Genomic DNA, 27,189 nt, shown 5'->3' with positions numbered 1-27,189 from the left:
CAATGCCCGGCACAGTGTCAGAGCTTGGTAAACTTCTGCTAAGTTTGCAGGTCACACTTTAAGTCAAACATCCTTGGCTCTCAGAAGCAAAGCAAAACCAAACCAAAGGGTTGAGGGCTGGGGAGATGGCTCAGCTAAGAGCCAGAACCTTGGCTGGGCACAGTGGTGCATGCCTATACTCCCAGCACTCAGGGAGGCAGGGACAGGTGGATCTTTGAGTTCGAGGTCAGCTTGGTCTACAAAGTGAGTCCAGAACAGCCAAGGCTACACAAAGAAACCATGTCTTGGAAAAAAAAAACACCAAAAACCAACCAAACAACCCCCAAACAACAGATCATGTAGAGGACTGGAGTTCTCTTCCTAGCATCCATGTGATGGGCCAGCCTGACTCCACCTTCAAGTTAAAAGCCATTTTGTCGTATGGCCAGAATAAGTTCTTTTCTGCTTGTTGCAAAATTCAAGTTGATGGTGCTTTAACCTGCTTCTGGAATTTGACATGCTTCCTACCCTGTGGAGTCTGATTCACACCTCCAACCTGAGTCACATGCTCTGCCCGGATAAGGAATCCTGAGATATCTTGAGATGTCCCAACAAGATGATCTGGCAGATAACCTCGTCCCCTGCATGCTTCTGTACGATTTGCTTGCCAAGTCTTTAAGTCACCAAATTCCTCTGAAAATTCCCAGTTTGTGCTTTTTCCCTAGAAAAGGAGGTTCTCTCAAATCCTGCCTTGGAGAGTCAGCCCTATGCATAATGAACAAAGCCTGCTCCAATCTGCTTTAATTTGGGTAGTGGTTGTGGGATCAACATGTGTAGCATGGCTCACAACTGCCTGCAGCTCCAGCCTGGGGTGGGGGTGGGGGATCTGACTCTCTGGCTTCTGTGCAAACCTATCCCCTCCCCACAGACATGTGTGTAATTGAAACCAAAGCCCTGTATCACAGAAGCCGAGGACAGGACGGCAGCAGGAGAAATCTCCAAACATATTTCCCTGCTTTCCGCATATCAGCCCATCCTGGTAGTCATGTGCTTGGTGGACAGGCCCACAAAGCTCTGCTTTATTTATGCCAAAGGGCACAGGGCCTGAATGCCATCATCTTCCCTCTTCCCTCTTCTTCCCCACCTCCTTCCTTCATGGTCCTTTCCCAGGAAAAGAGCATCAGTCACATATAAGTACCTTGTAAGTGAAAGATAACCAGAACTGGTTTGGGTCCTGTCCCATCTTTTACGGAGTCTCCAGCCTGCCCTCTCATGGCTGTGGATGCCTCGCCTCTGAGTGCTGGTTCTGAAGCTAAGGGATTGTCATTCACACCTGTGTGGCAATCCAGAGATAGCTGGACAACACATTGGGTCTTAGCCCCTGTAATCCACATGCGAGCCCTGCCAGGGCTGGAGGGGGGACATCTCTCTCTCACTCACCCTCTCCTCTTGTTTTGCCTGGGACCGTTTAGATGGCTAAAGTGATGGTTCTGAAGCTCTGCCGAACCCTCCTCCTGGCAGACTATGCATGCCTTCCAGCCTGCAGATGTGTTCAGTAACACTCACCACAAGGGTGTGTGTGTGTGGGTGGGTGGGTGTATGTGTGTGCGTGCTCGCGCGAGAGTCTGAGACCCATTCCCCTCCCTACTGTGAACTGAATCCAGGGCTTTAAGAGAGCCAGGCAAATGCTCTTCCTAGCCCGCAGCCTTCAGAGAGACTCAGAGACCTTGGGACTATCACACAACGCCCATGACCAGGAATACTGACTACAGAGAAATAATTTAGTCAAGTCACAAACCAACTAATGAGAGCAACCAAATGGCAAAACAACAAAATGTGCACGAGACTGAAAACAGAAGGATCCTTGCAAATTCAAGGCCAGCAAGGGCTGCATACTGAGCTCCAGGCCAGCCAGGGCTACAAAGGAAGCCCCTTGTCTCAAAACAAAAACAAAATAAACACACAATGAGTGAGTAATTAATATTTAGAAAATGGACACACTTATTTTTAAAGTTCAATTTTTTGTTTTTTTGTTTGTTTGTTTGTTGTTGTTTTTTTTTTTTTTTTGAGACAGGGTCTCTCTGTGCAGCCTTGACTGTCCTGGACTCACTTTGTAGACCAGGCTGGTTTTGAACTCACAGCGATCTGCCTGCCTCTGCCTCCCAAGTGCTGGGATTAAAGGCCTGTGCCACCACCTCCCGGCTTAAAAATTCAATTTTAAATGAAAAAGCTGTGAGACACATAAATAGATGAGATGGTTCACATTGAGGAAGAAAGAGGTGATCAGAAACTGCCCATGAGGGGGCCTCCATGTTGGACTTAGTTGGTGAACACATTATAATATGTAATGTGTTCAGAAAGCTGGAGCAAGTCAAGATTTTAAAAAGCCTGGAGTCTATACTAGAACACTATGCCACCTAGAGAGCATTGACACAGAGACTCAAGCTGGGTGCATTTCAGGTCGAAGGGTTTTTTGTTTCCTTGTTTTTTCCTGCAGCCTCAAGCCCTGGATTCCAGCTCGAACATCTCATAAACCCAGTGTGGCAGCCACACTAGTAATTCCAGCACAGGGCAGGATTCAGGGACAGGGCTGATAGGAGGATCAGAAGTTCAAGGTCATCCCCCCTCAAAAAAAGGGAGGGAGGGGCGGGGGCTGGGAGCTATCTTAAAAGTTATGGCTGGTCATGATAACACATGCCTTTGGTTCCAGTACTTAGAGGTGGATGCAGGTGGATTTCTATGAGTTCCAGGCCAGCCTGGCTTACATAATGGATTCTGGAGAGGAAAGGGCCTCAGTCAAGAAAATGCCTCCATAAAATCAGGTGTTGACAAGCCTATGGGACATTTTTTCAATTAATGATCAGTGGTGGAGGATCCAGCCTATTGTAGGTGGTGAACTCCCTAGGTGGGTGGTCCTGGCTTTATAAGAAAGCAGGGTGGCTGGGTGCCATGGTGCGCGCCTTTAATCCCAGCACTCGGGAGGCAGAGGTAGGCAGATCGTTGTGAGGTTGAGGCCAGCCGTGTCTACTAAGTGAGTATGGGACAGCCAATGCTACACAGAGAAACCCTGCCTTGAAAAACCAAAAAATAAAAAATAAGAAAGCTGTGTGTGGTGGAGCATGCCTTTAATCCCAGCATTTGGGAGGCAGAGGCAGGTAGATTGCTGCGAGTTCAAGGCCAGCCTGATCTACAAAGCAAGTCTAGGATAACCAAGACTCCACAAAGAAACCTTGTCTCAAAAAAACCCAAATAAATAAATAAATAAAATTTAAAGGAGGGAGGGAGGGAGGGAGAGGGGGGGGAAGCAGGCTGCCTCCAGGTTCCTGTCCTGTTTGAGTTCCTGCCCTGCCTTCCTTTAATGATGAGCTGCGTAAGCCAAATGAACCCTTTCCTCCCAAGTCATTTATTGTCATGGTGTTTACAGCAATAGTAACCTTAACTGAGACACTATCTTAAAATAAAAACAAACACATAAAATTTATGAGTTGAAGCTAAAGAAGTGGAAATTCAGAGTTTTAAGTTGCTTTCATTACTAGGGGAAAAAAAAAGTCTTAAATCATGGACTGGAGAGATGGCTTAGCAGTTAAGAGCCCTGTCAGCTCTTCTAGAGGACCCAGCTTTGGTTTCCAGCACCCACTTGGCTGCTCACAACCATCTGTAGCTCCAGGTCCGGGGGACCTGACACTTTCTTCTGGCCTCTGAGGACAACAGGCATGTGCATGGTGTACAGAATACACATAAACATTCACATGAAATAAAAATAGGTCATAAAAATATATTTAATCAATAACCTAACCTTTCACAGAAAGAAACTAGAAAAAGAAGAGCAAATTGAGTAGTCGGGCAGGAGGATAGTTATGAGGATATGGATGGAATTGGCTGTGATGGAGTGTGACCTAACACGCGCAAGGTCCTGAGTGACACAAGAAGCAGAGCAGAATAAAGGCGCGTGAGACAGAAACTAGACACATAGAGGAAATCAATATAAAAACAAAGTTAGCATTTTAAAGAGAACAAAAATCAACAACTGTTAAATAGGCTGACAAAGAAAAATAGGAAGAAAGTAAAAGGAACTAGATTGAGAAATGCAAGTGAAGGCATCCTTATGACACTGAAATAGAGTGCTGAGGGAAACGGGGAACAATTGCATCCAGCTGAACAACATGGCACCGTACTCTCTGCCCAGGGCCCAATCACTGAGGAGCAAGCGGCTCCTCTGAAGGAGTCACTTTAGGAGTGTTCGAACCAAGAACTAACCCCTAACCCCATGTGCTTTTCCTGAGGGCGTCATGGAAATGATTTTGGTTTCAGTCATGTAGTCTTCAACGCCCCCCTACCCCCAGTGCTGTAAGTTAGTGTAGGCGAACTCATGCCCATTTTAGGAAACAGACATTTTAAAAAATGTTTTGTTTTGTTTTACCAAAATAAATACAGTAGACATTAAATAAAGTTCTTTGCTAAAATGAATGAATGAATGAATGAAAGAAAATGGCCACGAAGATGAGAGGGGGCATGTTGACATGTCATGGGGCAGGGAGGAGGCAGAGGAGGGGTTGTCAGCTTTGGATATGATCAAGAGACATTGTGTGAAACTGTCAAAGATTAGATAAAAATACTAAGAAAACGTCCCTTACTGGGAGTCACCGGGCAGAGGCGGGAGGATCCCTGCGTTCCAGGACAGCCAGGGTTACACAGAGAAATCCCGCAACAAAAGCAAGTCACTGTCCCACATTTTATGTGTTTTAATTCACACGTGGAAAGGCTCAGGGCAGCTCTAGTGTCAAGCCGGTCCTGAGCTCTGGGCAAACCCTCTGAGAGGCCTGAGCTGACCCGTTATGATGATATCCTTCCTCTCTGGTCTTTGGGGTTTCACCCACCCGTGAACTCACCTACACCTGCTTTCCAGCCTCTCTCATCCCTGACGGGACTCACTCTCCTGTGACCTCTCTGGTTTGGTCTCTGCTGAGCAGGCTTTCCAAACCTGCCTGGCTAGGTCACAGACCATCCACTGAGTCATTCATCTTGTGTTCCTTGTTTGCACAGGCACATTTCCTGACTCTGGTCCTGCCCCAAGCCTCGCCTAAGCGGGTCCCTCCCAACTGACTTTTTGTTTGTGTTTTGTCATTGTTTGTGGTGCTGGTCATGGAACTCAAGCCTTGGTGTGTGTCAAGGCAAGCCTTCAACCACTGAACCATAGGCCAGTCCATGTAGTACAGGCTGGCCTCAAACTCAACAATCCTCCTGCCTCAGCCTCCTGAGTGTGATGATTACACACAGGCACAGCCACACCTGGCTCAGCTGACTTCATTGTAAGCATAGGGTCTGAGGATTGCCTGCGGCACAGGAGGTGATGCTACATGATGCCTTTTAATAAAACTGTTCATTTAAAACTTTGCCTAGATTGTTACCTTTGGAAACTGTGAGCTCTGTGTGATTTCCCTGAGTCCTCTCTCCAAGTTCTCTCAAGTCTCTCTCATTCTCTCTGAGTTTGGGGAAATTTTTTTCAGTTTCCCTATTCCATCAAGTGTACCAACTATGGACACTCGACAAAAGGGTTTATGGGGGTGGGGGCAAGGATGGCCTTTAAAGCAACAGAAGGGGCTCTGCTACACAGAGAAACCCTGTCACGGAAAAACCAAAAGAAGAAAAAAAAGAAAAGAAAATAATTCCCCATTTACATTGTACATTGAACTCAGTTTCTGGGAATAGAGACCACAATGAGATGGAAGCCAGGCTCTGTGCATGCTAAGCAAGCATTATGCCTCTGAGCTATAGACGAGCCAGCGGTTTGTCCTCTGACTCCCTCCCTTCCTGCACACACCCCCCCACACCCCCATTACCTCTCGCCTCTCTCTCTTTCTGAGACACAGTTTCTCTATGTAGCCCAGGCAATCCTGGAACTCACTCTGTAGACCAGGCTGGTCTTGAACTCAGAGATCTGCCTGCCTCTGCTTCCTGGGTGCTGAGATTAAAGGCGTGGACCACCACCTCCCAGCCTTTCTTTCTTTTTAAAATATTTCCTTAGACAGGATTACACAATGTAATTTAGGCTGACCTCACACTCAACATGATCCTCCTGCCTCAGCTCCCAAACACTGGGATTTGCCTGTGGTACCATGTCCATTAACAGTACACGTCTACTCTTTGAAAATCAATCACTCAAACGGTGTCACTGTGTGTCTCTGTGTGGCCCAGGCCAGCCTGCAGCTTGCTATTCACTCAGGATGGCCTTAAACTTGTTCCCAGCCTCCTGAGTCCTACGAGAATAGGCTTGGTTCACCACATACATTAAAACAACTTCTTCTCTCCTTCCGTGGATGGAGCTCAGGCGCCAGGCTTGGCGGCAGCCATCTTTTCCTACCGAACCCTCTCTCCAGCGCCACTAGCGGACTTTCTACAGTTTTTCAGCTTACGAAGAGAAGCTGTTGACGCCAGCAGCTGGCTTTTGCTCTTCTTGCACACGGCATCTGACTTGGTTGAGTCCAGGGGCTGGTGGTCTACACTGTCTGTCTAGGTCTGTGTAAAGAGGATGTTTGCACAACAACAAAAACAGCATTAAAAAACAAAACAACAAAACCAAACCCAAACCTGGTTAGTGTGCTGTGTTAATTGATAATTGATTGAATTGCCACACACTCACCAGACTGGCTGAACTTAGGAAGCTGACTGAAAACTGGCGAAGCCGTGGAGGAGGACCAAGAACCCACGCCCTCCTGACAACTCTAAAGTGGCCTAACCGTACAGGAAACCAGTTTGGCATTGTTAGTGGGCGTTGAAAGTGTCTGGGCTCAGCTAGTAGAGTGCTTATCAGCATACGAGGTCCCCTCTTTGGTCCCTGGGACCACTTAATCCATGCATTCTGGCACCCTCTCCCCCCTATCCCAGCATTAGGGAAGTAGAGTTGGGGGGCGGGGATCATAAATTCAAGGTCGTCCTCAAAAACTCGGAGAGTTGGAAGCTAGCCGGGACTACAGGCGACCCTGCCTCAAAACAAAACGACACGACACCAAGGCAACAACCACAAAAGCCATAGATATATTTCAGTGCCCCAGCAACTCCACCAATGAGCACAACCCAGTGAATGTTCCCCGAGGGTGTGTAAGTGTGCCCAAGCCTACAATGATCTTAGGAGCGCCAAGAAAATCCCCCAACCTGAGAACGCACATGCACATTCACGGAAATATTTATGGGATAGCAAACGAGGGAACTGAAGAGTGGCCTGCAACACCACAGCTGGATCTTAGAAAACACGCCACAGAGGCTGGTACAAAGCCTTCCTCTGCATTCTGCCTAGTTTGTATACATTTGAAGACAGGAAAACGATGCGTTTTGTGTTTCTGGCTATAAAGTTTAAACGCAGCACAGGTGCTGTATGGGATTTAGAGCTAGACTGTATCCATGCGGGGCACTGGGGCTCGCACACTGAGCTCTGCGTGGGGCTGGCCCACTGAGGCTTGTGCTGCCTCCTAGCTTATCTGCCTTCAGCTTTCTGGTTTTTGTTTTGTTTTTCAGGACAGGGTTTCTCTGTGTAGCCTTGGCTGTCCTGGAACCCACTCTGTAGACCAGGCTGGCCTCGAACTCACAGTGATCCGCCTGCCTCTGCCTCCCGCGTGCTGGGATTAAAGGCACATGCCGCAGCCACTGCCACCCGGCCTCTCCCTTCAGCTTTCCGCTGACCCTGCGGCTCTCTTCTCCATACCCTCAATCCTGCCTGACTCCTCCGCCCTCTTAGTGCCTCTTTCTGCTTCCTTCTCCAAATCCTCCAGCTCCCTCACCCTTTAAGCCTTGCCAGAGGATCTACACCTTGGTAGAGACACTTGGAATTCCAAGCAACGGCCTTAAGTGGAATCCAGCCTTTCCCTTGTACCAGCCTTTCTCTGGGATGTCCTTGCTAAACACAAATGTCTTCCGTGTTGATGTCCTGGGCTAGAAAAAGTCCCTTTCCACAGCCATGGCACCAAGTGATACCATCATTAGTATGTTTGCGCTACGTGCCGGGCACTGTCTTCTATAAGCACCTACCCTGTGTGTTGCGCACACTACTTTTTTTTTCTTTTTTTTTTTTTCTTTTTTGGTTTTTTGAGACAGGGTTTCCCTGTGTAGCCCTGGCTGTCCTGGGCTCACTTTGTAGACCAGGCTGGCCTCGAACTCACAGTGATCCGCCTGCCTCTGCCTCCCGAGTGCTGGGATTAAAGGCGTGTGCCACTACACCCAGCTGCGCACACTACTTTATAGTGTGGTATATTTGCACATTGGATTTTCTCAACACTCCTGACATAGTAACATTCTGATCCTATCAGGAAAACTGCAAGTCCAGGGGGAGCATCTTCTGTCCTGGCCCCACCCTGACTCTTCACCATGGAGCAGTTCCTTCCTAGACTGCAGCACCTGCTGCCTGTGGCCTGGCCTCCTCGCTGGTGTCCCATCCACACAGCCATCCTTCAACAAGGTCACAGAAAGCATCTTTAGCGATCGGTCAATGCTGGGTGGTTGTGACACACGCCTTTAATCCCAGCACTTGGGAGGCAGAGGCAGGTGGATCTCTGAGTTCAAGGCCAACCTGGTCTACCAAAGGAGTCCAGGAGAGCCAGGGCCACACAGAGAAACGCTGTCTTGAAAAACTAACAGAACAGAACCAAATAAAACAAAGCCAATCTAGCAATGGAGCCCTCTTCTAAGAAGAGCACTTAAGCTCAGAGACCACAACATCAGGGTCACCCATCTCTTGCACACATTGCACTCCTGCTCCACCTCCACTGCACACTTGCATTCTTCCCTCTTAGACCCTAGCCAGACAAGCTCTCTGCCTCTCAGGCTCTACTGACCCCCTTCTTCCTTACCGGGGTGGCCTCACCTGAAGCCCTCACTCCCTCATGGCTCCCCAGTGGGCTCAACTCCAAGTCCACACTAATTTCCCAGTCACCGTTTTCTGTTCCATCTTTCTGTGAGTTGCTGTCCTGCTCTGCTTGAGGGCAAAAGCCATGGCTGTCTCTTTGAACTGGCCTTCCCTCTTAGTGCTGGCTAAGTATTTAGGTGGGTAGCTAAAGATTCTGCCTAGTAAATACAAGTCTACTCCCCCCCACCCCCCATCCCCCCCCCAAAAAAAACCCCTGGTAAAACAAGCTTTGGAAAGAGTAGCTCAGACTGTTGGCCAGGGTCCGTTGTCTGGGCTGTGGTAGACTGCTGGGCTTGGCTTGCCGGTGCAGAGTGCTAAAACCTGGCAATGTCCTTCTGGGATGGATAGGGCAGCAGGCTTTAGGCAATTGGAGTCCCTACTGTGCACTCTGCGCAGCCAGCTGCTGCCGCCCTTCTCCTGAAGATCCCTTCCCCCCGCCCCCCAATCAGGGCTGCGTTCACTTTGTGTCCCACACCGATCCTTGTTTTCCTCTGAATGACAGCCCCCCCCCCATGTTTAAGGTGTCCCCTTCCCTTCTTGCTTATAAAGGGACTCAGGATATGCCACCTTTCAAGTGTGCCAGGGTCACATTAGAATGTGTTAAAAACCGAAGAAGACATTGAAGAGAAAGCAGCCTCCATCCTCCTGGTCTTCCTAACGGAGCCCATGCTGCACTCAGGAGACCAAACCAGCCTGTCAGCAGAGATGGCTCTGGAGCAGTCTGCACAGATGAACCCCAAGACCACAACTCCATCTTCCACTATCGCTCCACCTATTTCTAGTCACTTTGCAGTAACTTTTGGGCGCTGAAGCCCCCAGCCCCTGGCCTTTCTAGTTGCTTCTCCACAGTCTACAGCCAAGGGATAAAACACCGCACATGCCCTGGAGTTCAAGCACCACTATGTGGGCTCCTCACTTCCTTCTTGTGTGACATCACGCATGTGAAATTTAAAACACTACAGACTGGAGAGATGGCTCAGAGCTTAAGAGCACTGACTGCTCTTCCAAAGGTCCTGAGTTCAATTCTCAGCAACCACATGGTGGCTCACAGCCATCTCTAATGAGATGCTTTCTTCTGGTGTATGTGGATGCAGAACACTGTATACATAATAAATAAATCTTGTTTTTTTTTGTTTTTGTTTTTTTTAAAGAGGCTGGGCATGGTGGTGCACGCCTTTAATCCCAGCACTCAGGAGGCAGAGGCAGACAGATCACTGTGAGTTCAAGGTCAGCCTGGTCTACAAAGTGAATCCAGGACAGCCAAGGCTACACAGAGAAACTTTATTTCTAAAAAACGAAAAAAAAAAAAAAAAGAAATTTAAAACACTAATAGAGATTATATGCCCCCTCCCCCACAATTTGTCATTAGCAGGCCTTCTTCTACCTCTAACTATGGGACAGGCATCACTGTTGATACACAACCAAACCTGGGCGAGTAACTTGCTGGTGAAGGAGACCAGGCTCATGCCAAGCACACTACCTTCCATTTCCTGTGTTAACAATTAAAACTTATGTTCTGCCCATTAAGTGCCCACGAGGCCCGAGGGTTGCTGAGCCTTCGATCTTTTCAGCGCTCTCACATCGCACGCAAAGTAAGGAGCAGCTGTAACCCGGGTTCCAGGCAGGCGGGGTATTTCAGCAGGCTGTAGGGACTGGCTCCCTATTGAGCACCCAGCCCCGAGACTCCGGAGTTTAGTCACTCAATAGTTTTGGCTAAGGACACAGATTTGCACAAGTAGGCTGTCCTGGACAGGCTCCTGGGCTACATTCCAGGTTTCTGCTCTCTCCGCTGAGGGCTGAGTTCCCCCTGTCCAGACCTAGGGAAAGGAGCCTAAGCCTAAATCCTGAAACTTGCTGTGCGTCCAGGGCCAAAGAAGGGAGAGGAAAACAGCTTGTTTTCCTAGTGACGAGGGCAGTCCAGATCAACACTAGACCTTGAAAGAGACTTTTCAGGTTTACCAAGCCAGTGGAGTCCAAGTCGGAAAAAAGAATGGGCTTAAAGTGTGCCCATTAAAGAATTAGCATTCTTGCTGTGGCTCAGCGAGACCATGGCTCTTGTTACTAAGCTTGCCAGATGTGAAGACCGCAGGTTCCCTGGTCCCCCTCAGCCCTGCTCACCTGGAAGGCTTCGTTCCTGCGGCCCAGGTTGCCAGGGGCTGTTGCCCTCAGTTCCATGCTCGCACTGGGCTCGGAGTTCTTTGCCTGGTCTGGCCTGGACATCCTCTGCCGAAAGCAAGCACCTCCTCTGCTGTGTCAGAGGGCCACCTGCTGCTGCCTCAGGTTTGGAAACCTTTCCAATAACCTTTTAAATGACTTGGGCTGAAACCTGATTGGGGTGGGGCAGGCGGGTGGAGCAGGAGGCGGGGTGAGGCCTTTTTCTGAGCACGCCCACCCCCTTCCTCTTTCCAGGGATGCCCAGCATAGACTTCTCTTCACAAACGGGAACCGCCTTTTTTTTTTTCTCTCTGTAGTCCTTTGCAAAATCACCTACTTCCTGTGGATGGCGTCGGAGGCTAGGCAGGTCCTGCCCCGTCTATGCCACGCATGAGGAAGGTACAATATGCATGACTTTGTATTCTGCCTGGAGAAACTTGAGACACAGGAAAGACAATAAAAGGACGAGGACAATCAGGTGCCGGTCTGGCCTGCAAAGCCTTTTACTGGCTCCTGCTTCATTCTGTGATTTCAAAACCCGAGGAGCAGAAATGCAGAGGTGTGCCTCATGCTTGCAAGTAGAAGGACTGTTCACTCCCTAACACACTTCCTAGTATTTTAAATGAATCATTCACTGTATAGCTGCCCTCCCTCCTTCCCTCCTTCCCTCCCTCCCTTCCTCCCTCCCTCCCTCCCTCCCTCCCTCCTCCCTTCTTTCTGTCCATCATCATTGTCATCATCATCATCACCACGTAGCCCATTAGTGAAGAACTAGAACTGTAAAATTTAATACTGGGAGACGGTGGGCGTAAGAATAGAAGAACCTCTCCCCACGGCTATCTCTCGATGGTGGTTTTATGAATATTGCTGAAGTGATCTTTGTGTTTTGCTGATTTTTCTGCAAAGTTCATGGCTTTTATTTTTGCTTTTTATTCATTTTAATTTTTAATTTTTAAAATTTTATTCATTTATTCAGATTACAACTAAATTGTTATGCCGTCACTTGTATCCTCCCATTCCTTCCTCCCTCTCACTTTCACCCTATTGCCCTCCCCTACGTCTAAGACCGAGAGGGATCTCCTCCCCCACTAATATGGTCATAGGCTATCAAGTCTTGGTAGCCTGCTTATTCTTCCTCTGAGTGCCATCAGGTCTCCCCACCAAGGGGAGGCGGTCAAATATGAAGCATCAGAGTTTATGTCAGAGTCGGTCCCCGCTTTCCACATAACTGTGGAGAATGTCCTGTCCATTGGGTAAATCAGAGTAGGGGTTCGATGTTCACTACTTATGTTGTCCTTGGTTAGTGCAATAGTTTGAGCAGACCCCCCTGGGCCCCAATCCACCTATCATGATGTTCTTCTTATAGGTTCTAGGACCCTCTGGGTCCTTCTATTTCCCCATCTCCTATATTTCTCTTACCTAGATTCTCAGTAAAGTATCCTCACATCTATCCCAATCTCCTGGTAAGATTCCACTCCTTAGAATATACCCAGAAAATGCTCCACCACACAACAAGGACATATAGTCAACCATGTTCATAGCAGCCTTATTCATAATAGGCAGAACCTGGAAACAGCCTAAATGTCCCTCAGTTAAAGAATGGATAAAGAAACTGTGGTACATTTACACTATGGACTACTATTCAGCTATTAAAAACAAGGAAATCCCAAAATTTGTGGACAAATGGATGGGACTAGAAATGATCATAATGAATGAGTTAACCCAGAAGCAGAAAGACTCACATGGTATATACTCACTTATAATTTGGCACTAGCCCCAAAGGCATGTCCCACGAAAGTCTTCATGGCTTTTATTTTGACATGTGGACTCCAGATAACACTCCCGGGCTCATCCGAACCTATCTATCGTGTGGGTTCAACTCCTGCCTACCCCTCTTCAAACCACCACTTCAGAGCTAAACCCAGCCTACTGCCCGTTTTTATTTGGTCTAACAGCTAAGCGTGTGTTTTAGCTTACTGAGTAGTTGGAAAATAATTAAAGGGGAGAATACTTCATTACTTAAAAAAATTAAATTGGGGCTGGGCGTGGTGGTACATGCCTTTAATCCCAGCACTCAGGAGGCAGAGGCAGGTGGATCTCTGTGAGTTCAAGGCCAGCCTGGTCTACAAAGTGAATCCAGGACAGCAAAGTCTATACCAGAGAGAAACCCTGTCCTGAAAAAACAAAACAAAACAAAACAAAATTAAATATGTCTTTAGACTGGAATACAAAGTAGTGGGCTTTATCATGGCATCCTCATAAGTGTCCTTGGTGTTCTGGTTGGTTCTCTCTCCCCACTTCCCCCGCCCCACTCTTCCTCCAGTTAGCTTTCTCTTTTACTTTCTATTACATGCATGGAAGACTGTTTCATGACACACGAAAGCCATATGAAATTCTAATTTCAAGCTGGGTGTGACAGTGCACACTTGTGATCTCAGCACTCAGAGGTGGAGCCAGGGTTGCTGCAGGTTCGAGGCCAGCCTGGTCAAGAGAGAGAGTCTCAGCTCAGCCAGGGAGGGCCAGCAGGAAGACTGTCTTAGAAAAAGAAAATGAGAGCAGGAAGATGGCAGTGTTGGTAAAAGCACTTTTGGCATGAGTAGAAGGAGAGGACCAACCCCCCACCTTTGCACCATAGCACCCACCCACACTCCCTCCCACACACAAGCGTGCCCATTTACTAATGCAGTTTCTGTTTTGTTTTGTTTTGATTTGTTTTGGTTTGGTTTTCAGAGACAGGGTTTCTCTGTGTAACAGCCCTGGCTGTCCTGGAATTCTCTTTGTAGACCAGGCCGGCCTCGAACTTACAGAGATCTACCTGCCTCTGCCTCCTGAGTGCTGGGATTAAAGGTGTGTGCCACCACTCCCGGGGCTGATGCTGACAGTCTTGCAGCCCCAGAGCTGAGTTTGCAGTGCAGCGACAGGACCTTTGGTTAGCAAGCTAAAGACCCAGGTTCAATCCCCAGCCTGGGGCAGTAAGCCACAATCCAGTGTGTTTTCTGCCTATTGGCTAAAGACACAGTACATGAATATTCTTGAGTCCGTTATCTGGCAACCGAGAGGACTGCACTGTTTGGCTATAAGATGCCTTGTGCTGGGTACCATGGGGCACACCACAGAGAGTGTAGAGAGGATGATGTTCACGGTCAAAGGGGGCTGTGTCCCAAGACCCTATCTCATCCCTTCCCCCCTGACATGCAGACACACACACAGTGCCTGCTCCTTCCTGTTCTCCAACCTCACCATGAAAACATGAAAAACTGAGGAAGTTGCACCTTCCCCAAATGGTCACGTCCAAACTACAGGTTGATCTCACATGCAGAGAAAACCCTCAAAACTAATGGGAATCCAGCCTTGTCTTGAAACCCTAATGTTGACCAGACTTATGGGGGTATCAGCAAAGATGGTGGTGCCTTACTGTGAGCGATGTATGGCTTATTTTTCTCACTCAGGAAACAAATCATGAGATTAGAAAAAGAGATGAAAATTCTTTCCCGCTTTCCAGGACTGGATTTTCTATCATCTAGAAGTCACGTCGCCTCCTGGCATGTTAGAAATAGCTGCAGCTCCCAACTCCCTGGGATGTTTTGTCTTGGAGTCCCCCAATCTCATTTTTTGTTAGTTTTTTTTTTTTTTCTGAGACAGAGTTTCTCTGTGTAGCCCAGGATGTCATGGAACTCACTCAATAGACCAGGTTGGCCGCAGACTCAGAGATCCACCTGCCTCTGCCTGGTCTACATAAACCACCATCAGCTAGTGGCCCCAAACTCATTTTTAAACTCTGATTTTTTTTTTTGGTCGTTTTTTGAGACAGGGTTTCTCTATGTAGCTCTGGTTGTCCTGGACTCAATTTGTACACCGGGCTGGCCTTGAACTCACAGTGATCCACCTGCCTCTGCCTCCCAAGTGTTAAGATTAAAGGCGTGCGCCATGATGCCCAGCTTACGATCAAAGCTATGGGCTTTTTAACCAACTGATACCCTTTGCCTCACAATGGCTGAGAATCCTTGTGTCTATTGAAACCAACTTTTGTACTTGCTAAAAGCACAAAAGAAAACACACTCTTTCTCCTGCCTCCTGCCTGCCTTTCTGTTACTAGATTGCTCTTAATGCTTGCATCTTCAAAAAGGGGGGGGGGAGGAAGGTCACTGTGTGTAAGACATGCCAGAACTGAGCAGGGCATCAGGTGCTGCATTGTAGCCATCTGCCTTTGCTGGTCTCTGGACACTGTTCCTGTGTCTCACAGTATCATCTGTCTACATGCTTGCAAGGTGAAATCACATTGTTACCAATAATATTAACACCAAAGCTAAAATAAAATACACCAGCTGTGGTGGTATACGCTTGTGACCCCCACTCAAGAGGCTGAAGCAGGAGGATCACCAGTTTGAGACTAAACTGGGTTGCACAATGAGATTTTTTTTGTTTTTGTTTTTTGAGACAGGGTTTCTCTGTGTAGCCTTGGTTGTCCTGGACTCCCTCTGTAGACCAGGCTGGCCTCGAACTCACAGCAATATGCCTGCCTCTGCCTCTCTAGTGCTGGGATTAAAGGCTTGTGCCACCACTGCCCAGCACATAATGAGATTTTTGTCTAAAAAAAAAAAAAGTAATCCTGCAAGAGCCTGACCTGGAAGTAGCTGCAGAGCAGTGACCCTTGGGGTCAAGGCAGGCTTCCTGCTGATGCCAGAAGTGCTGACTTTGCCTCTGCATGGGAGGCATTTTGCCCAGAGTGCAAATGGGTCTAGCAGGCTTCCAACACCAGCTTTGTCTTTGTGTTAACTGCTTCGGGCAAGCTGACTGGCCCCAGCCCCAGCATTGTTAGCTGCAAGAGGAGGATTGTAGTTACATGTGTCTTCTGGGTCTATGATGAGACCAGATGGAGTTACCATGAGAGTAGTTACCATGTGTCCACCACAAAGGACTGCTAGCAAACCTGACGGTGGCTGTCTTTCCACTAAGTCCCTGACAAGGTGTGGATTCCGTCCCACTCTGGCCTTGTCTAGGAGAATGGTAACATGGCACCTTTTCAGATGAGGTTGGCAGGGGCCGGGGAGAACAAACATCCACTTGTCCTGACTTGTCTTAGGAACAGTAGTAAACTTCTGGGTCCATAAAGACCTTCCAGGAAATGCATTCTGAGAAAGAAAGATGTGCTGAGATAAAAGCCCTTCCATCTAATAGTATTGCTGCTTGTGTGTAACATTCAGAGAACAGCTCGCTCTGTGAGTGGGCAGCAGGCATACCTTTGCACGCATGCGGACCTATAAGAGGCTGTTAGCGATGGTGGCAGTTGCATTCCTCTGGAGCAATCAGAATGTCAATCATGTGTGTTTTAACCTCTGAAGACCCAGGCCACGGGATGTGCGCATGTGTGTGCATGTTTGTGTGCACGTGTGTGTTTCTGTGCACACATATGTATGTTGTGTGTGTGAGTGTGGAGGCCAGGAGTTGATGTCAGGTAGCTTTTGCAATCCCTCTCCGCCTTACTTTTTGACTCAGGGTCTCTCATGGAAGCTGGCTAGGATGGCTGGCCAGAAAGCCCTGGGAATCCTCCTGCCTCCGTCTCCCAACTTCGTACTGCCATGCCTGGCTCTCTCTGTGTTTGTGCAGGGGACCTGAGCCTACCCTTGTGTGGTAAATGCTTTGCCAACTTGAAAGTCTCCCCTGGCCCCCAAAGTGGTTTTCTTTTTAATGTTGTTGTTATTTTAAGATAGAACTTCTGAAGTTACCCTCGATGTAACTCAGCCTGCCCACAAACTCTCTGCAATGCCCCTGTCTCAGCATCTTGAATGCTGAATTGCATGCACACATGACCACACTTGGCTCACAGCCTAAGTTTTAAAGGCTTCGGGCTTGGTTTCTGTAGGATTGCGGTCCTGGCCAGTCTGCTGTGAGAAGCACCCTGTCCTTTTTCAGTGTGTTTACATGGTTGCTGCTCTGGGGCGGGGATAGGGGGAGGTGGGGGGGGGGGCGGGGAGGCACCATCTTTGGAAAAAGTAAATACAAATACAGGTTTTATTGACTATTTTATTTTATTTTTTGAAATTGCTTTTTAAAAAAAGAGATTTATTTACTTATTATGTTTATAGTGTCCTGGCCTGTATGTCTTGCATGCCAGAAGAAAGCACCAGATCTCATTACAAATGGTTGTGAGCCACCATGTGGTTGCTGGGAATTGAACCCAGGACCTTTGTAAGAGCAGACAGTGCTCTTAACCTCTGAGCCATCTCTCCAGCCCTTATTGACTATTTTATAAGCAAAGTTTATGAGTGGATGCTAGCACCAGTGGCTGAAACCTTACGGCAAGAACATTTACATAGATGCGGAGAGTCTTCTCATAAGTGACACACTGTCACTCAAAGTAAGGTGAGCAGACCTCTTATGGGGAAACCCAGAAGACGCCACTTTGATTAAACAATTGCTCAGAACAGGACCAGGTAAGATTCTGCTGTTCCTTCCCACTGAAGCCTCCGAGTGTGACCATAAGGAGACACTGGGTCCAGCTGAGGGACATCTGCCCAGACATATTTCTCGTGTGTAAGACAATTGAAGACAAAGCAGCAGAGACTTCCAGCTTACAGGACAGTAACTGGACATGAGAAAGGTGCCCTCCATGCGGGCCCCAGAGCAAAAGCAGTATTTGTTATAAAAGTCAGCTTGGAACTGGTGAGATGGCTCAGAGAGCACAGGTGCCCGCAGCCAAGCTTGATGGTGAATTCAGTTCCTGGAACCCATGTGATGGATGGAAAGAACCAACTGTTGCAAGTTACCCTCCGACCTCCACTAGTACACTGGCATATGCACATGCGCATGCGCATTCAGATGCGCATAGACATGTACCCAAGCACGCTAAAAATAAATAAATGAACTTTATTTATTTGTTTTTTAATTTTAATTTTATTAATTTATTCAGATTACAATAAATGAACTTAAAAAAAAAACAACAAAACAAAACAAGAGACTGTAACTCCTGGTTCTCATGTTGTTGACTGGAGCCCCACAGCAGAAGCTCTCGGTCTCAGGCCTTGCGGCACCACCATTTCCTGGGTCTCAGCTTGCAGGCACATTCCTCTTCAGTTTCCAAGGCAAAACTGAGTGTCAAATGTCTGCGCATGCTCTGCATTCACTTATGTTTTTATGAGGAACTCTGATTTAGGCTTCAATAGTCTCATATCATAGGAGAGAAAACTTGGACTACGTTACTGAGTGCTTTGCCACTTGTTGCACTAAGTAAGGGACAAAAATCCTAGATTCTCACTGCAAAATGCATGTGCTTTCTATGAATCTACACTGATTCTCAAAATGCCAGGTCGACTGAGAGTGCTGTTAGTTCCAGCACTCTGGAGGAGAGGCACGTGGATTTCTGTGAACTCAAGGCCATTTTGGTTTATACAAGGAGTTACTGATCAGCCTAGCTGTGTCTCAAAAACAAATAAACAAAATGCAGATGGACAGGACATATAATCTCATGCCTGGGGCTGGCAGATGAGGCTGAGACAGGCACACTTATCATGAAATCAAGGCTTTCCGGATTATATAGAGAGATTCTGCCTCAGAAAACAAAACAAAACAAACAAAACAAAACAACAACAAAAAAACCAAACAAACAATCAAAAAACCAAAACAGAACAAAAACAACTAACGGTGCCGGGCGTGGTGGCAAATACCTTTAATGCCAGCACTCCAGAGGCAGAGGTAGACAGATCACTGTGAGTGCAAGGTGAGCTTTGTCTACAAAGCAAGTCCAGGACAGTCAAGACTACACAGAGAAACCCTGCCTCAAAAATCAAAAACAAACAAAAAGTGGTGTTGGTGTTGGTGTTGGTGTGCACGTCTTTAATCCCAGCACTCAAGAGGTGGATCTCAGTAAGTTCAAGGCCAGCCAGGTCTACAAAGCGAGTTCCAGGACAGCAAGAGCTGTTACACAGAGAAACCCAGTCTCAAAACAAAAACAAACAAAGCAAAACAAGACAAAAAAAAAAAAACAAAACAAAACAGAAGCTCACAAAACAAAACAAAAGCAAAAACAAAAAATCTAAGGGGGATTGCAATATAAAGACAGTTGACCCAATCTGAGTTTTTTATTTTGTTGCTATATCTGTGTTAAGCATCCTGATCTTGAGAACTGTACTTATTTTGTTTTGTTTTGCTTAGAGTAGTCTTAGGACATACACACTGGAATGTTTATGAATAAAGTAGTTTGATTGTTCCCAACTGGTTTATTCATAAAAACAGCAGCTATAGCAGCACCGTGTAGATGTGTATGAGCTTTTGCCAGAATAAGGAAAGCAGCAAGGCTCCGACCTGAAGGAAAACCTGCTGTAGAGACTTCTATTGTTCTTGGAGCTTTTCTAGAACTTTGAAATTATACTGAGTGAAAAATGTTATAACCTGCTTAAACCTTTTGTATAAACTTAGCCCCTCTGCTGAGTCCCACTTTAGTGCTTAGCATAACTGTAGCTCCTCTGTTAACACCCACTTCTGCCTTTAGCATAACAGAAGCCATTTTGCCTTTAAATCTCCATTTTGATCATAGAGTGTGTGCAAGATGAAGATTTGTTTGGGGACATTGGGAACATGGATGCTTTTGGTTGTATGATTTATTTGATATAGGATTTGCTGCATAGCCAAGTTTGGTCTCAAACTTTTAATCCATTGCTTCAATTTGAAGAGTCCTGGGATCGTGGGCACGCACCATCCTACCTGGAGTGATGGAGACACATTTAACTCGAGTCCCTTCATTGCTGTAGAGCAGTTGATGAGTGGAGAAAGACAATGCAACAATTATGGCCCAAACCAGACAAGCTTAGGGGAAGGACTGCTGCTCATGGGGTTTTCAGCCAACGTTAGTTCACTAGAGCCATTCAAAGCGGTCATTCTAAATAACTTTCACGAATTCACCCAACACACCTTATAGCTAATAAGAAAAATGGCTGCATTTCCCAGCTTCCTCTAGTGTCCCTGCTTTCTGTGGCGATGCACCAAGGACCCTCGCCTCTTTATCCCTTCTCTTTTCCTTGCTGTCAAATCTTCCAGGCCCTTAGGACTCTGTTCCGGCCTCGAGTTTCTGAACTCGCGCTGGCCCCTGGAAGGTTAGCTTAACTTCTACCAGCTCAGCTCTCGTCAAGGACACTGGGCACCACAGGCTCTCTCAAGTCAGGCAGAGAGCCTGGCATAGAAGGTGGCTCAGGGATGTAATTTCTGAGCAACTAGTGCCGTCCTCCTAAATATCCCTGCCTACTGGGACCTGGGCTGGGCTCTTTGTGTCAGAAACAAGAGGGTTTGTTTGTTTGTTTGTTTTTTAAGTTGCCTGTCATAGTTTCTAAAGAGGGGAAGTGAGACGTGGGGAGGAAAGGCCATTGAGACACATCACAGCTATGAACACTCAGAAATTCATAAGATGCTTATAAAACCCCATAACTGATGCCCGGCCAGGTATGCAGCTTATGATTCTTAGAAGACAAAAAGAGAAATGACAAATCCAGCAGGGGAAAAGTAAGCATTTGTGCTGTCGGTGAGGAGATGTTATTTCGGGGTGGCCAAATAGCTTGGTAAGAAGTTAAATCTTGTGTGACAAAGATACAAGGGCTGGGTGGTGGCAGAATTTGAGAAGCATGTTTTTGAGGCCCCTTTAGCAAGGATTAGCATTTGGTGTCAAATCTAAGTCTAGGTGGCTGGTGGGGGAGCTGCCAGATACAGCCAAAGCCACAGTGGGCAGTTGGCATCCTGGCACAGGGGACGGTGACACAGCATGGTGTGGACATCAGACTGTCACGTACAAGGGGGTAATTTGCTTCAAGTGGGCCCATCAGACACAGTGAGCTTCTGGTATGGAACAATGCAAGGTCCGCACCGTCGCTTCTGTTTCTGTATGTTTGCTTCTTATTTTCCATACAGAACTTCTAAGGTCAAAGCTGTCTCTCTGTAAATGCACGTCTCTAATCTCAGCTTTTAGGGAGGGGTGGCAGGCAGAAGGATCCAAAGTTCAAGGCCAGCCTTGGCTGCATAGGGAGCTTGAGGACAGCCAGAGATTGCTCAGTTTGGATTCTCACACAATTAGGTTGGGATCTTGAGTCATTTCGCAACCTCTTGGCATCATTAAGGGTTTGTGTGGAACCTGGGTGTGGTGGCGCACACCTTTAACCCCAGCACTCGGGAGGCAGAGGCAGGATGATCGCTGTGAGTTCAAGGCCAGCCTGATCTACAAAGTGAGTCTAGGACAGCCAAGGCTACACAGAGAAACCCTGTCTTGAAAAAAAAAAAAGAGTGGGGGGCTTGTGTGGATCTAATGAGACTCCTTCTTGAAACAGATTAGAATGGAACCTGGTATTTACAACCCAATCAGCTACTATTGCAAATGTTTATTATTTCCAGAATTAATGTTTGTGAGAGTCATGCCAGGCACATATAGATATTAATGTCTCCTCTTCAGCCCACGTTGGCCCAGGTCACAGGATTTTAGGTTTCCAGCAGGACCAGGAGGCATATATTCCAGGCTCTGGCCAGAAAGCCACCTGCAGGACTTGTGTAAGGCAAGTCAGGGGATAGAAGACAGGTGCTCATGGGTGGGGGTGGGGGGTGGGCAGGACCTGAAAGGTGTGGCACATGGGAAGAAAGGGTACATACATGCACACATCTGCACACGTGCATGTACATACACATGGTCAGGAAGGTTACTCAGACTGACTCTGCTCCTGGCTTCTGGAAATCATACATAAAGTGATTTGATGGTTGCTCTTCTCAGGAGGAAGGAAGGGAAACACTGTGCCTTGTTACTCTTGATTTTCTGATCTCCCTTGTGAGCCTGGGGGCCCCATGAAGGCCAAGCTTTTTAATCCATTGATGAACTCTGAACCCCTGCAACAGTGCTGGTGCACAGTGGATGTTTGGTGATGGTCTGGACCTTCTCTGTTGTGATGCTAGGGGTGTAGTCCTGAGCCTGGTGAGTGTTGGGCAAAGGCCCTGAACTCTGAGACATAGGAGCTCTGGCAGGCTGACCCCAGCCTTCTAAATACCATCTAAATAACCCAGTAGGTTACGTGCTTCTAGCCCAAATCTTAATTCAATTGCTCAAAAGTTGTTCCCTGAATGTGAAGAAACTCTTAAGTTGTTCTTATAGCCCTAGGAGGAAAAAGTAAATATGTGTCTTAGGTCTGCAGCTTGCAGAACAGCTGTGCATACCTGTCTCCATCTAAAGATTAAGTCACAGCAACGTCAGAGCTGACTGCTTGGGTGAGAGACCAGCAATGAGCTAGGTGACGTGTGTCACCTACACCGCAAGGTTGGAGTTCCCCAAGCTGCTCCCTCCACTTACTTTCAGGAAGTGAGTAGAACCCTCATTTCCCCAGGTCCACCTCTCTCTGATCTTAGGCTGGTCATAAAGGAGCCAGAGGAGGCTAAGAAGCTCAAGTTCTCTGTGGCAGGGGTTCAGGAAGTGGAGACTGTGCTTAGTGTATGCTCTGGCCAGAGAGAGAGTAGATAGACAGGCAGTGTCGGCTACTAAGGCAGCACTCAGCCAATCACTGAGCAGTCATGAATCTCTCCACCTAGACACAAAGAAGCCCGGAGGCTCAGAAGTCAAACCCCAAGCCTGCAGGTGTCGTTCCTTAGAGTGCTCGCATACCATGACTGAGGTGATGCGTTCAAACCCCGGAAACTAAGTTAAACAATATCTTGTCTCACATTGCTAGAACCTACAGTAGCAGATGACACAAGCCAGGGCTGTCTGCCTCACAGACTTGGGCTCCCCTACTCCTCCTTGTCACCTTGGGCATCTCAGCTATTTCTGGAAAGCCACTGTGAACAAAGCATACCCGGAAGTCACAATGACGGCTCACCCAGCCAAGGTCCCCGATCTGAGACAGGATGGAGGACAGGAGAGGAGCTGACATCACAAAGGAAATGCAGTCTCGAGCTCCTGGATGGAGCTGCCGAGCCCAAGGCAGGGGTGCAGAGGGAAGACTCACTCCCCCAATATGCCCCGGAAGCACCATTTGCTTCTTCCCTTCCTGCCTCAGCTTGTTCTCTCAGCAACTCTCTGCCAGGCACTGCACCTGTGTGGATGCATCTCAGTGCCTGGTCCAGGGGGCTGGATATGATGGGGGGGAAGGGAAGATTAAGTCTAGCATCTAAAATAGGACACAAACAAGAGCTGCCAGAAACGATAAGAGGGCCTGGAGAACTCAGGTACATATTCAGAAAGCAAAACATGCTACAAAGCAGTCTAAAAGAACAGGGGTTGATTCTGCCGGAGTGAGTGCTGCCGGACAGCAGAGGAGGCTGAGCCAGTGTCCCTAGCTGCCTGATGACAGTTGTTGGCTCCTGTGCTCTATGGAAATTGGAATTCATTAGGATTTTATTTTTTATTTTTTGACATGTAATCTAATCCAAACTGGCTTCAACCCTGCTGTTGTATCTGGGCCCTTCTGCCTTCACCCTCCCAGGTGGTGTGTGCTGAGATTGAAGGCATCTACCACCCCGTCTAGATGTAATTCTGTGTGCTTGTGCGCATGTGCATTGCACTCACAGAGGACAACCTCTGATGCTGGTCCTCAGGCTCCTTCCACTTTGCGTTTGTGACAAAAATCTTTCATTGTCGCAGGACTTTGCTGCACAGGACAGGCTAGCAGGTGTTCAGGCTTCCAGGGATCCACTTGTCTCTGCCTCCCATCTTGCCGTGGCTGGATTTAAGGAAGTATGCCCCTGCCAGGCATGATGGAGCACGCCTTTAACCCCAGCACTCGGGGAGCCAGAGCCAGAGCCAGGCAGATCTCTGTGATTTCGAGGCCAGTCTGGTCCACAAAGAGAGTTCCAGGACAGCCAGGGCTATCACACAGAGAAACTCTGTCTTGACCCTACGCCCCCCAAAATGTGTGCCCCTGCACCAAGCTGTTCCTCCTGTCCCTTCCTCCTCTTCTTCTTCTTGTCCTTCCATTGCTGTCCCCAACTTTTTTTTTTCTAGACAAGGGACAGGGTTTCTCTGTGTAGCCTTGGTTGGTATGGACTCTCTTTGTAGACCAGGTTGGTCTTGAACTCACATTGATCTGCTTGCCTCTGCCTCCTGAGTGCTGGGATTAAAGGTGTGCTCCACCACCACCAGGCTACCATGCCCAACTTTTAATGTGATTTCTGCTTTACTTTAACCTGCACACCTAATATTTCTATCAATATATTGAAAAAACAAACAAACCCTGATTTATAATTTTAACTGTTCTGTCACTATAAAAACTTAACAAAACTGCCACTACCGTGGATCACTGGGATGGTATGACTCTGTGGTCACGGGTCATAGTGACTCATATCTGACTCCAGAATAAACTATGTACTCACTTTGAGTTAAGAGTTATGCTTTTGTGTTGACATAAGCAAATTAAATCAGGCTTGAAATGCAAATCACACATTTCCTCTTATACAAAGACTATTTATATATGTAAATATGAAACATGAAAGTGGAAGTGAGACTACAAAATGGGAAGGAAAGTGCCTCTTTTTCCTTTGCTGTGACAAAATGCTTGAATGAAAGCCAGACAAGAGAGAAAAGCTTTACTTTAGCTCACAGTTGAGGCAGCAGTCCGTCGTGGCAGGAGATACAGAAGCTACTGCTTTTTCTTCAATCGTCAAAGGAATACTCAGAGACCCTGTCCCAACAAGGTTTAGATTCTATCAAGGTGACAACAGAAAGCTCCACAGAAGGGAAGCATCAGGGAAGAACGGACAAGGAGGGTAAATGGAGGGTTAGCATAAACAAAGGCCATGATGCAGAAAAATGCCATTTCATAGAGTAAGTAGTTGCTAATTAAAATTTTTTAAAAAATGGAAACAACAGTTAACTTCCAGGGCAGGAATCTGAATGATGGACTCAGGAAATGGTAACAGAGATAGGAGACAGACAGAAGGAGAAAGACCAAGGGAGACAATATGGCTGCCGTCCGCTGCGATAGGAGGCTCGAAAGATATGAGCGTTGTGGCTGTGTAGGCTGGGCAAGGCTTTGAGAGTCTTGAAATGCTAAAGCCCTCCTGAGGCATCTAAGCTGAGAAGTTGAGAAGCAATGTTAGGGCAAATGCAGTCCCCAGAAGCCAAGATGGAGGCGGGTATGTCAGAACGGTGTGAACAGGGGAAAGCTGTCCAAGATTAGCTCCAGCCCCTGCTGTTCCTCTTGAAGATCACACTGAACAAAAATCACACACCTGAAACCCTAAGGCAAGCCAGACTTGCTGCCTAGTGCCTGTGACCTTAGCACTTGGGAGACAGAGGCAGAGGTCAGGAGTTCAAGGTCACTCTCCGATACACATCTAGAGTTTGGGGCTGGAACGGGCTACATCAGAGCCTGTCTCAAACCAACCAACCCTGGCACATGCACTAATGAGTGTGAGCTCCTTTCTAGTCTACAAACACTTGCCGAGACAAACTGACTTCAGTGATGGCCCTCAAACAGTGATCCTCTTCAAATTTGACTGAACTTTAAGGATGAACATGCTGATGGATAGAACGGCAGTTTCAGGAAAACATGCCACTGCATGCTTGTTGAATCACACAGGGAGAAGGTGGTCAAACGAAAGCATCTTCCCAGTTCCTGGAGCTCATCAGTTTCACCCACAGACGGTCTCTGTGTTCCTGCCTCCTGCCTGCTGTGCGGAAGGACTTGCTCTCCAGCTCCCAGACGGTCGGCCTTCCGCCTGTGAGATCTCTCAGAAGCCCTACTGCTTGGGTGTGTGAACCCATCTGAGAGGATCTCGTGGCATCTCAGTCTGCGTCCTGGCAGGTTTGTTCTGTCCCAGGACGGACTAGAAGAAAAACAAAACCACACGAATGTGAGAATTCGGCACCAGGATAAAGCAAAAGACAAAACCCCAAACCAGTGTGTTCTACCTCTGAAGGGGATGTCTGGTTTGAAAATTTGCTAATGGGGTGCATCTTAGCTATTCTGGGCTTACTTCACTTAGAGGATTTGGGGGTGCCCTTTCTGGGAATGACCTGAATTCTGATATTCTCTGTGCTCCTTCGTGATGATCGTGGGTGAAGGTGGAGCAAGTGAGGAACTTGGCCCTCCAGCCAGAGCTGTGTGAGGAGGCGGTGGGAAGGGGCAAGGTCCGGAGAGGCACCCGGTTGTTTCCCTAGCGCTGGCACAGAGGCAGCGTTGGGTCCCAGGGGTTGTCAAGTGCCACCCTGTCAACTGTAGTCACCAACACAAGCAGCTCTACTTAAACTCAGTGAGTGGTTTAAAAACAAACATAGAATAAGGATTTCCTGGAGGGATCGGGGAGAAGAGAGAGCTGGGGAGATGGCTCAGAGGTTAAGAGCACTGAGTGCACTGACTGCTCTTCCAGACGTCCTGAGTTCAACTCCCAGAAACCACATGGTGGCTCATAACCATCTATAATGTGATCTGATGCCTTCTGTCATGTAAGTGTACCCGCAGGCATAATAAATTTAAAAAAATATTTAAAGAAAGAGAGAGGTGAAGGTGATCAAAATACATATATACATGAATGAAATGTTTTTGTTTTTGTTTGTTTGTTTGAATATAGGGTTTCTCTGTGTAGCCTTGCCTGTCCTGGTACTCACTCTGTAGACCAGGCTGGCCTCGAACCCCTGGAGATCCACCAGTCTCTGCCTCCTTTGTCCTGGGATTAAAGATGCACAGAACCATTGCTCAGCATGAAATTGTTTTTTAAAACTGATACTCACACATCTGTAATCCCACGACTTGGGAGATTGGATGCAGGGATATTAGCATGAGTTTGAAGCTAGCCTGGTCTATGTATCAAGTTCAACTCATTTAGGGTTACATAGTGAGACTCTGTCTTAAAATAAAAACCCAAAGTTCACTAAAACAAAACAAAATTCCAAACAACAACAACAACAACAACAAAAATAATGTAAGAAACAGCCTTAGAAAACCAATAAGCAAAAACAACCGAAAAACCCGCAACCTCTGCATGGTCTGCAATCTCTCCAGGTATATCTTGTGTACTGAGTGCTGGGTCATTCTCATGGCTCACCCATCCATCCATTGGGTCAGTCGTTAATATTTTAGCCCCAATAATACTCCAGGAAAAGTGTCTGTCCCATGGCCGAGAGTACGGGAATCATGTTTACCTGTTCTGCAGACATGCTCTGCACATTTACTGTTACGAACACCCCTCACACCTACAATGCTGTT

The 27,189-nt window shown here is 47.4% G+C and overlaps 1 protein-coding gene across 2 annotated transcripts in view; it reads right to left on the bottom strand.

Moving 5' to 3' along the window:
* The window catches only part of SLC28A3 (solute carrier family 28 member 3), a 57,686-nt gene extending 46,486 nt beyond the window's left edge, over positions 1–11,200 (bottom strand). The window contains exon 1 of one of the 2 annotated variants that reach the window (XM_084794551.1): positions 10,994–11,200. In XM_084794551.1, the coding sequence (XP_084650677.1) occupies positions 10,994–11,095 (102 nt within the window). In that variant the 5' untranslated portion in view covers positions 11,096–11,200. The remainder of the gene's footprint in view (positions 1–10,993) is intronic. The other variant, XM_084794552.1, reaches the window with a different exon arrangement.
* Positions 11,201–27,189: the final 15,989 nt, after the last annotated feature.

The sequence above is a fragment of the Acomys minous genome (assembly GCF_964271855.1).
Source record: "Acomys minous genome assembly, chromosome: 9".
In the NCBI taxonomy this organism is placed as follows: Eukaryota; Metazoa; Chordata; class Mammalia; order Rodentia; family Muridae; genus Acomys; species Acomys minous.
Note: the sequence above shows the minus strand (reverse complement) of the source record. Positions and strands in the feature narration are given on the sequence as shown.